Source organism: Lucilia cuprina, chromosome 5 (assembly GCF_022045245.1).
Source record: "Lucilia cuprina isolate Lc7/37 chromosome 5, ASM2204524v1, whole genome shotgun sequence".
Lineage (NCBI taxonomy): Eukaryota > Metazoa > Arthropoda > Insecta > Diptera > Calliphoridae > Lucilia > Lucilia cuprina.
The window spans coordinates 39,476,150-39,487,500 of record NC_060953.1 but is presented as its reverse complement, the minus strand read 5'-3'; the positions used below and the strand labels follow the sequence as shown (position 1 = coordinate 39,487,500).

At 28.3% G+C, this 11,351-nt stretch overlaps 2 protein-coding genes across 2 annotated transcripts; one reads left to right on the top strand and one right to left on the bottom strand.

Moving 5' to 3' along the window:
* Nucleotides 1–4,566: 4,566 nt before the first annotated feature.
* On the bottom strand, nt 4,567–5,972 carry LOC124420234 (putative uncharacterized protein DDB_G0293878). Its single transcript, XM_046952461.1, has 3 exons — nt 5,967–5,972; nt 4,852–5,562; nt 4,567–4,653 (listed from the first exon to the last, which is right to left on the bottom strand). The coding sequence occupies exons 1-3, from the start codon at nt 5,970–5,972 to the stop codon at nt 4,567–4,569; spliced, it is 804 nt and encodes a 267-aa protein (XP_046808417.1).
* Nucleotides 5,973–7,154: 1,182 nt separating this feature from the next.
* On the top strand, nt 7,155–8,917 carry LOC111683880 (spermine oxidase). The gene has a single exon (XM_023446006.2). It carries the CDS (start codon nt 7,317–7,319, stop codon nt 8,775–8,777), a length of 1,461 nt encoding a protein of 486 aa, XP_023301774.2. The 5' UTR covers nt 7,155–7,316; the 3' UTR covers nt 8,778–8,917.
* Nucleotides 8,918–11,351: the final 2,434 nt, after the last annotated feature.

Sequence of the window (11,351 nt, the reverse complement as noted above, 5' to 3'; positions counted from 1 at the left end):
TTTTGTAGCCAAATTTAAAAAGAACAAAAGAAAACAAATTTTTTAAATTTTGTATGAAAACTACTCTTATTTTATTAGCGTTTTTCATACAAAATTTCGAATATTGTTTTAGATTCTTCATTCTGAATACGGGCCTTAAAATTGATTTCTTTTCTTCTTTCTGTATTCGGGCAAAACTCTTTTGGTAGAAAGTTCTTTGTTTTAACAAAAAACAAATAATTTATAAAAAAAATTGGGTTTTATTAATAAAAATATTAATATATTTTCCTTTTTTGAAGCAAAATTGTGTTTTTAGTAGAAAAATTTACATGAAATGAAATTTTTATAAATCGTTAAACAACAAATACTTACATTAGAAAAACCTCGCTATCAAAACTAAAAGATTTAGTAATAATCGTATAAAATTTTTTAAAAATAAAATCAATTTTAAATATTTTTGTTTTACATTTCCAATTTATTTTAAAATTTACTTTTCAATTAACATTGTTTTTATTATTTTTTTTTTGCTTAATATAATTTTTTTTATTTACTTAAATTTATATCAAGATATATATATGTTTTATTTCTTTCTAGATATGTATGTGTCTCTGTGTGTAAGTGTTGTTTTTGTGTTTATTATTATTTAATCATTAAAATCCTTTTATTTTAATAAAAATTTTTACAATTTAATATTTACATAAAACGTAATGAAAATAAAAAAAAGAAGCCAGATCATATGTAAATTGTATCGCTTTGTTGATAATTTATTTTTTTCACTTTTCACTACTTCATCTAAATAAGATAAAAGTTTGTTAAATTTATTTAACTAAAATTTTAAATAAATAATAAAAAATCTAAAAAAAAAATATCAAATATATAAAATCATAAACTTGTTTACGGTTTTATTCCGCTTACTTGCTAGGGGGTGTTTGTTTTGTGAATGTTGCAAGTTGTTTTTTATATTTATTTTTTTTTTTGTGATATGCCTGTTTGCCACAAGAATTTTCCTTTTTGATGTTTTTGTTTTATTTTCCTTATTTTATTTGTATATTCTTCACTACAGGATCAAAGTTGACGTTATGGTCATGTTGTTATTTACGTTTATTTTTATGTTATTTTTTTATAAAAAGTTGTATTTACATGTTATAGTTCTGTCGGTTGGTTGGTTGGTTCGTTTGTATTTAATCCTTTTTTTTCATAATATTTATGTATGACAACAGTCTTTTAAATAATACATAAGTGGTAGTTTTGTTTTGTTGTTTATGTATTATTTAAAAGTATTTTGCGGGGATTAAATGTTAATCGTCCTTTAATATAAATTAGAGCTGCAGTGTGAGCTCGAAAGGAAAATAAAATAATCCACAAATTGGTTAGTAAGGACCTTCTGACAGTAGTCATAAAGTTGCTAAAATTATATTAACAAGTAAGAAATTACTGTCGGGCGACGCTGACCATATAATACCCTACACCTTTTAAAAATATAGAATGTGATTTAGTTATCATTATAAAGCATTTAAGTTGAATTGAACCTTGCCTTAGATATACATACTTAAGCCGTTTATAGTTGAATAAAATTATTGACATTTAAGTGAAATTTTGATGGGTCCTCATATGACCCTAGCCCCATCGTGAGGATCATCAAGTCTTGTATAGAACTTGTTTTTTGCAGCTTATTATTAAACATAATTATGAACTTAAAAGCCCTATTCGGCGGGTTCAGTTGTATGGGGGCCAGCTTTGTCTACGGTATCATAAACGATCATGTGCCAAATTTCATTGAATTACCTCCAAAATTGCGACCTGTAGTTTGATTCGTTGTATGGGGGCTAGATGAAGTAATCTACAGATCTTACCCATTTCAATAGTCTTCGTCCCTGGGACAATAGAAGATTATGTACAAAATTTTATTGAATTATATTCAAAATTGTGACCTGTAGATTGATTACAAGGTTTACATGGATGGACGGACAGACAGACAGACGGACAGATGGACATAGCTAAATCGGAACAAAAAATAATTCTGAGCGCATTGAAATACTTTAAGGTGGGTATAGGACCAATATTACTGTGCGTTACAAACATCAGCACAAACCCAATGTACCCTCCCCACAAAAGTGGTGTAGGGTATATTCATTCTCTATATTCTCCTTAATTAAGTTTACGAACCATTAGCTTCTGCACAAGATTTCCTTGACAATCGGATGAACGGATATGTCTTGATTTGACACAGAAATTGATTTTAGTTTGATTGTTATACTATAAGTAGGATGTAAGAGGACCTACATTTGAATAACTTACAAATATCGGCACAAACCAATAATTCCCTAATGTAGGGCTTAAAAATATATCTTCAACTTGAGGTTAGTTAGTGCAAAATTGTTGTATTCTATAATATTACAAGTTCACTTCTTAATAACTTCCAAAGAAACAACATCAAAATTACTTTTTTAAGAATTACCTCAGATGTAGTGAATTTGGAATCAAATAAAAAAAACATCCTTCTTATGACAAGCCAGTGTTAAAATCATTACTTCTTCAGGTCTTTTTCAGTACTTCGATGGAGTAAATATTACTTCTTTTTTGAAAACGAAGTACTTCCAGAAATAACATTTATCACCACTTCAAAAGTAGCACTAAGTGATTTTTTTAACTTCTGTGGAAGTGATTTTTATTGACTTCTAAAGAAGCGAAAAAAATCATTATTAATTTTTTGATTTAATATTATTTGAGTCAAATTAGTTTTATTCTATAATAGTACAATTTCACTTCCAAAAACTCTCCAAAAAGAACATACAAAGTACTTCCTGAGAATGAATTAAGAAGTATTGAAATTGAAATCAAATAAAAAGGACATTACTCTTATGACAAGTCTGTTAAATCATCACTTCTTTAGGGGTTTTTTCATTGCTTCCATGGAGTAAATTCTACTTCTTTTTCGCTGAAAAGTTCAACAACCCTTCTCAAACACTGAAGCTGGATCCGCGGCTATCCTACACTCATCTTAAATAATATTAATATGTACGTCTGTCTGTCTGTGTGTCCATGTAAAACTTGTGCGCAATTTTAAAGATAATTTGATGAAAATTGAAAATGATTGAAATCGGTCCATTATTTTGTCTAGCCCCCATATAATAGAACCCCCCAATTGTTTCATTATGTCAATAAAAATCGAAAAAAAACTTCGTTTCGTAGAACTTTAAATGACACTACCGATTTTTGTAATGATCGGGCCTCATTTGACCCTAACACACAAACAAAAACCTTTTCAGAAAATAACTTTGAAGTAGACGTAATTCCTTTACCAAATTGATAAGGATAAGCCCACATTTACCTCTACTCCCCTATTAGCCATCTTATAAAAAAAGTTTTTCTTAAAGTCCTTATGCGGAAAAATATCTTGAAGTTTATATTAATATCGATTTGCACAAATGTGATATAACAACTCAGCTTAAGTCTAATGACTAAGTAAACTAAGTTATTAGATCAAGAAGGGAACGATCCAGTAGTTCGCAAGTCCATACTTTTATAAACCTATTTGCTATCCATGCTTTGATGATGGATATACAAGATTCGCAATTGCTGAAAATAACATTCTTATCAAGTTGTTTCAAATTTTTGTTTTTATATACAATGGTCATACAATTTTTCATATGATAGAAATTATATTGTAAAGTTTGTTGAACATGAGTTCATATTTGGCTCAAGTCCCCAAAGAAGGTTTCCCTTCCGAGAATGGCTTTAAAGTGTAAAAACAAGTTCTATGAGAACCATTATATAATTAAACAAATTTTGTTGGAATCGATGCAGTTTATATAAAGTTCGAAGTAATTGATATCTGTAGATTTCTGTCTATAACTAACCCCGTTAAAGAACTTATTCGGAAAAACACAGTAATGTTTGTACTCATATCGATTTATATAAATATGATACAACAATTCAGAATAAATCATATGAATGAATAAACTGTATTCATAAATCAAGAAGGGACCGTTTCCATTAGTTCTAGAATCTATAAACATATTGCTATAAACTTATTTAGATTTCCTATACATGCTTAAATAGTCGACATATAAGATTCGGAATATAACATTCTTACTTGTTTTAAAACATTTACAATTCAACCATTTCTCACCTTGATACCTTTCAGTGAAGAGTATAAACTTATCGGATTTACCGTCAACAAACCCTAAATCCCTTTAACATTTTATTATCATGTTTCTTTTTTGCGCTCAAATAAAAATGGTACAAATTTTTACTTCCGCAAAAAATATCTAGGGAAAACTAAAAAAAAGCCAGAACTAAATAGAAACATCTGACATTTTAGCCATTTGTTATTTTATCTACAAGTTTAGTCTTCGGTTACTTTTTGTTGTTCTTGTTGTTGTTTTAGAGCTTATTCTACTAAAAACTATCAACTGGATGTTTATGGTAATTTTGTGACCATTTTAGTTGTTGTTGCCTTTAATGTTGCTGATGTTGATGATGTTGGTGCTGTTGCTGTTGATGGTGGTTATGATGGTCGTGGCATTGTTTTTGTTTAAGCTTAATTTGTTTTTGTTCTTTTTGTTGTTGTTGTTGCTGCTGCTGCTATGTTGCCAGACTTTCTGTTTGATATGGTTTGTTATTGTATTGCTGCAGTAACCAGTGTTCGTAGTATTGTTGTTGCTGCTGCTGCTGTAGTTGTTTGTGTTGATGTTGTTTTTGTTTACTATGTTGTTCCAGTTTGAATTTCTCTTTTAGCCAGTTTGTTTGTGTATTTTTATGTTTATCATTATTATTACTGTTATTATTGTTATTATTTTTGTTGTTGTCATTGTTGCTATTGTTGTTCTTGTTGCTGTTGTGGTTGCCACTGCCTGTGTGCTTATTTGCGGAAAATGGTGGTGGCGGATATGGTATTATATCTGGTTGTATTTCATCCGATGTTATGGCCCCACCACCACTACTAGATGATGATGACGATGATGATGCTGCTGTTAACAATGAGGTTGACCATTCGTCTTCATCCTCCATATCTTTGGGATGTATTTCCTCTTTATTCTCATTTTGAAAATCCTGATTGTTTTTGTTATTGTTATTATATCTGCTGTTCTTGTTTACCATATTGTTGTTGTTGTTATTTTCAGTATAATCTTTTGTTGCTGTTGTTTGTTTTTTGTGGTTATAGCTGTGAATATATCTGTTGATATTACTGTAGTTGTTGTTAATGTTTATGTCGCTGTCATTATTCGCATCATCGTCAGCACCATCCTCATCATGTTCTGGCTTATTATACACACTCTCATTTTCATCATCCTGCTCATCAACCGTATTATTGTCGTCTGGTAGTTTATCAATGCGTGGAGTTGCTGCTCCTACTTCTGCTCTATGTTGTTTATAGTCCTTCTCATAGTACATTGAGTTTTTCTTATTGTTATTGTAGTTGTTTTTATGATTAAGCTTAAAATAGTTGATATTTTGCATATTTTTGTTGCCACTATGGTTGTCAGTGTCAACATTTTCATTGTCGTCATAGTCATGATATTTGTGGTTGTTGCTGTCTTTTCCTGTTGTTGTTGTGTTAACAATCCGTTGACAATTATCCTGTAATTGAAAATCATAAAATATTTAAATTGTTAATGCTGAAAAGTCTTTATTGTAATGAGCAAATATAAGTAAAATGTTTTTGTTCTCATCTTTTCGCTAATTTAATTTATGGTTATTGTTGTTATTTTTGTTGCTGCTGCTACATTTTTGTCTCTTGTCTTCTGGCATTTTATTAATGGAATTTATAAATTAACAACTTATTATTTTGCAAAATGTAAAGCAGACAGTCAGGATATTTTATCATGTGCTTAAGTATTTACTATTAAATAATCCTTAAGATTTTCAGAATATTAAATAATGAAATTGGATGTTTTAACTGTACATATTTTAAATTCTTGATTGTAGTAGATTTGTATTAATGCTATCGTATGTCTCGAAAAAACATAACAAAATATACTAACACCCATCGTGAAACCCCCATAACTTCTTAAGATAAGAGTTATTTTATTCATACTATCTGTTAAAGTTCTCAGCAATTGATGAACATGATTTCTAAATATTTAATTTTTCAGTTGTTTTAGCTAATATTACAACAACTTAAATGCTCGTATATACAACTATTTATAAGTGTATTTACTGTGTGCTAGTAAACTACTTTACTAGCAATTGACACTTTATATTTATATCACACAATGTTAGTTGACTACAAGCCAAATAGAAAAACTGATAAGATTTATAATACATTTGATACGAGACACAAGGCGAGTTGGAAGAATGATTGTTTAAGATCATATAAATTAATGACAGACAAATACGAATTTAAAATGCTGTACCTAAACATACATTTTATTATTTACATTATTATGGTTTTGTTATCATTATCGTTTAATTTTTGTATGTAATTACAATTCCATAATAACAATTTCTGAAAATGAGTTTAATTTAGTTGACGCATGCTTTATGTAGAACTGAACTAGAGCTGATCTAGAACTGAACTACAACTAAACTAGAACTGAACTGAACTAGAACTGAACTAGAACTGAACTAGAACTGAACTAGAACTGAACTAGAACTGAACTAGAACTGAACTAGAACTGAACTAGAACTGAACTAGAACTGAACTAGAACTGAACTAGAACTGAACTAGAACTGAACCAGAACTTAACTAAAAATGAGCTTCAACTGGAACTGAACCCAAGTTTTTTGCACTTTTGAAATTAAATTATTTAGTATATTTCTAGATGTTGTCAACCTATTGGAAAATGCCATGTATGTCAGTATAGGGTACCTGTGAAAAAACTACTCAAGCCGCAATTATGTACTACATATAAAGATAACACCCTCTGTAATACTTTTATTTTTAAATAATTTTTATTACTTAAGTAAATAAATAATATTTTTAATCTACTAATTTACCTATACGAAAACATACAAAACAAATAAATCTATTAGATACCTAGTAAGTATTTTACCTGAATAGTATCTTAATGCTTTACATATTAAGAGAGTAGTCACATATTTCTCAGTTTTTCTCTTAAAGAAAAATAAACTATAATAAAACTCTTTCATGGAAACCACTCAGCGATAATGCGCATAATAGACGAAAATCAACCAGCAAGAGTAAAATACACAATTCAGTAGCAAACAAAGTGTTGAATAGACTTAATCATAAAAGTGGAAACCGTGCGTGCTATTTTTATTTATTTGGTGTTATTATTTAAATTAATTATTAATAAATACTATTTAAACTATAAATTAAACAAATATTGATAATAACATTTATTAGAGAAATACTAAAAGCTTTAGCAGCAATGTCCCTAGCACCTAGTGTTGCACGCAAATCATTAAAAACCGCTCGCGTTGTTGTAATCGGCGCCGGACCATCTGGTATAGCAGCCGCTACAAAATTACTAGAGTCCGGTTGTCAAAATGTAATCATATTAGAAGCAGAGAATCGTATTGGTGGTCGCATACACACTATACCGTTTGGCGATAGTGTGGTCGATTTGGGTGCTCAGTGGTGTCATGGTGAGAAAAATAATGTCATCTATGAGACCGTACAAAAATTGAAATTAAATGTGTTGGAGAGTACGGGCACTGTCTATGATGACTACAAATGTATTAGATCGAATAAAGAGATTTTGGAGGAAAATCTAGCAGAACAATTAAAATCGATTGCTTTTAATTCTATACCCGAAAGACAAGAGGGTTTAGTGGACTATGAGGGTTCGTTGGGTTCTTATTTGACTGAGAAATATTGGTGTGAGGTGGAAAAATTGCCCACAAAAGTAGATCGTACAGTGGCTGTAGAGTTTTTGGAAAACTTTAAGAAATTTGAAAGTTCTGTAGAAGCCTCTGATCATCTTTTTGAAGTTTCCGGTAAAGGCCATTTGGAATATTGGCTATGTGAAGGCGACTTGCTGCTGAACTGGAGAGATAAGGGCTTTAAAACTTTTCTGGATATTTTAATGAAAGCTGAGGACCAAAATCCTTGGGGAGTTTTAACAAAACGTATTTTACTCAATCATAGAGTACAAAATATAGATTGGCTTCAAGACAACCAGGTCAAAATACGTTGCTTTAATGGTCAAGTGATAACGGCCGATCATGTTATATGCACTACATCCTTAGGAGTTTTAAAGGAAAACCACTCTACCCTCTTTACTCCTTCACTGCCTAGACAAAAAATTAGAGCCATTGAAGGCTTAAAATTGGGCACAGTTGACAAATTCTTTCTAGAGTTTAAAGAACCTTTTGGCCCTCAAGACTGGTCAGGTGTATGCTTCCTTTGGCAGGAAGAAGAACTTAAGGAATTAAGAAACTCTGAGCTTTTCTGGTTGGAAAGTGTATTTGGTTTCTATCGTGTCTCTTATCAACCCCGACTCTGGCAAGGTTGGATTATAGGTCCACATGCTTGCCATATGGAATCCCTAGCCGAAGAAGAGGTCTTAAATGGTCTTTTATGGTTGTTTAGAAAGTTCTTTACTTTTCCCATACCACAACCCATTAACTTTAAACGCACCCAATGGTTTTCCAATGCCAGTTTTCGTGGCAGCTACACTTTTCGTTCCATGTACACCGATGAGTTACGTACTGGAGCTTGGGATTTGGCGTATCCTTTGACAGATGTTCAGGGTAAACCCAAAGTACAATTTGCTGGTGAGTCTACCCACAATCATTATTATTCTACGGTTCACGGTGCTGTGGAGTCGGGATGGCGTGAAGCTCAACGTTTAGTGGATTTCTATAAGCTGATACCAGCCCAATTGTAATTGCTGTACGAATGGAATGATGTTTTATTAAGATATAATTATGTATTTAATTTGAAATTGTTAAAATAAAAAAGTATTAAAAAGATATTATTAAATAAATGCAAACGTTTTCTTATCTTAAATCGTTTATTAATGCAAAAAGTAAATTTAAAAGCGTTATAATTATTTTATTGTTAAATAACAATGCAATGCCTGAAAATATGCTTGACATATTTTCTTTAGTTCAAATATCACAGAAAATAATTTTTACAAAATTTTCAATTTCTATAAAACTACGGATAAATTTAAATTTTATAGAAAAATTTATAAAATATTTTAATCAAATATTCATTTCATAGACAATTTTTATTCAATTTTCTTTTTATAAATCATAAATTTTGTTTTTATAGAAACATTTTCCATAAATTTTGTTTTTATGTAAAACTTTCCATAGATTTTCTTTGATGGAAAGTTAGTTGATGCGAAGAGAAAATTGATCGAAAATCACTTTTCTTTTTATAGAAAACTTTAAAAATATTCATAAATTTTCTTTGTTAAAAATTTTTCTATCAATTTTCTTTTTATAGAAAATTTTTTATTATATTTCTTTTAATAAAAAATTGTTCTTTTATGGAAATTTTCCAAAATTTTTCTTTTTATAAAAATTTTTTGTTAAATTTATAAGTAAATTTTCGAAAAATATTTTCCTATAATAGAAAATTAATTAAATTTTCTTAAAAAGTAAATTTTAACAAAATTTTCTTTTAATAGAAATTTTCTTTAGATAGAAAATTTGCTTTTTATAGAAACTTTTCAAACAAATTTCTTTTTCATGCAATAAAAAATTGTCTATAAATTTTCTAACTCCATAACTAACAAACAAACTAACTAACTAACTAACTAACTAACTAACTAACTAACTAACTAACTAACTAACTAACTAACTAACTAACTAACTAACTAACTAACTAACTAAGTGAAGCTCAACGTTTAGTGGATTTCTATAAGCTGATACCAGCCCAATTGTAATTGCTGTACGAATGGAATGATGTTTTATTAAGATATAATTATGTATTTAATTTGAAATTGTTAAAAAAAAAAAGTATTAAAAAGATATTATTAAATAAATGCAAACGTTTTTTCTTCTTAAATCGTTTATTAATGCAAAAAGTAAATTTAAAAGCGTTATAATTATTTTATTGTTAAATAACAATGCAATGCCTGAAAATATGCTTGACATATTTTCTTTAGTTCAAATATCACAGAAAATAATTTTTACAAAATTTTCAATTTCTATAAAACTACGGATAAATTTAAATTTTATAGAAAAATTTATAAAATATTTTAATCAAATATTCATTTCATAGACAATTTTTATTCAATTTTCTTTTTATAAATCATAAATTTTGTTTTTATAGAAACATTTTCCATAAATTTTGTTTTTATGTAAAACTTTCCATAGATTTTCTTTGATGGAAAGTTAGTTGATGCGAAGAGAAAATTGATCGAAAATCACTTTTCTTTTTATAGAAAACTTTAAAAATATTCATAAATTTTCTTTGTTAAAAATTTTTCTATCAATTTTCTTTTTATAGAAAATTTTTTATTATATTTCTTTTAATAAAAAATTGTTCTTTTATGGAAATTTTCCAAAATTTTTCTTTTTATAAAAATTTTTTGTTAAATTTATAAGTAAATTTTCGAAAAATATTTTCCTATAATAGAAAATTAATTAAATTTTCTTAAAAAGTAAATTTTAACAAAATTTTCTTTTAATAGAAATTTTCTTTAGATAGAAAATTTGCTTTTTATAGAAACTTTTCAAACAAATTTCTTTTTCATGCAATAAAAAATTGTCTATAAATTTTCTAACTCCATAACTAACAAACAAACTAACTAACTAACTAAATAACTAACTAACTAACTAACTAACTAACTAACTAACTAACTAACTAACTAACTAACTAACTAACTAACTAACTAACTAACTAACTAGCTAACTAGCTAACTAGCTAACTAAATAACTAACTAACTAACTAACTAACTAACTAACTAACTAACTAACGAACGAACTAACGAACTAACTAACTAACTAACTAACTAACTAACTAACTAACTAACTAACTAACTAACTAACTAACTAACTAACTAACGAACGAACTAACGAACTAACTAACTAACTAACTAACTAACTAACTAACTAACTAACTAACTAACTAACTAACTAACTAACTAACTAACTAACTAACTAACTAACTAACTAACTAACTAACTGACTAACTAACTAACTAACTAACTAACTAACTAACTAACTAACTAACTAACTAACTAACAAACTAACTAACTAACTAACTAACTAACTAACTAACTGACTAACTAACTAACTAACTAACGAACTAACTAACTAACTAACTAACTAACTAACTAACTAACTAACTAACTAACTAACTAACTAACTAACTAACGAACTAACTAACTAACTAACTAACTAACTAACTAACTAACTAACTAGCTAACTAAATAACTAACTAACTAACTAACTAACTAACTAACTAACTAACTGACTAACTAACTAACTAACTAACTTACTAACTA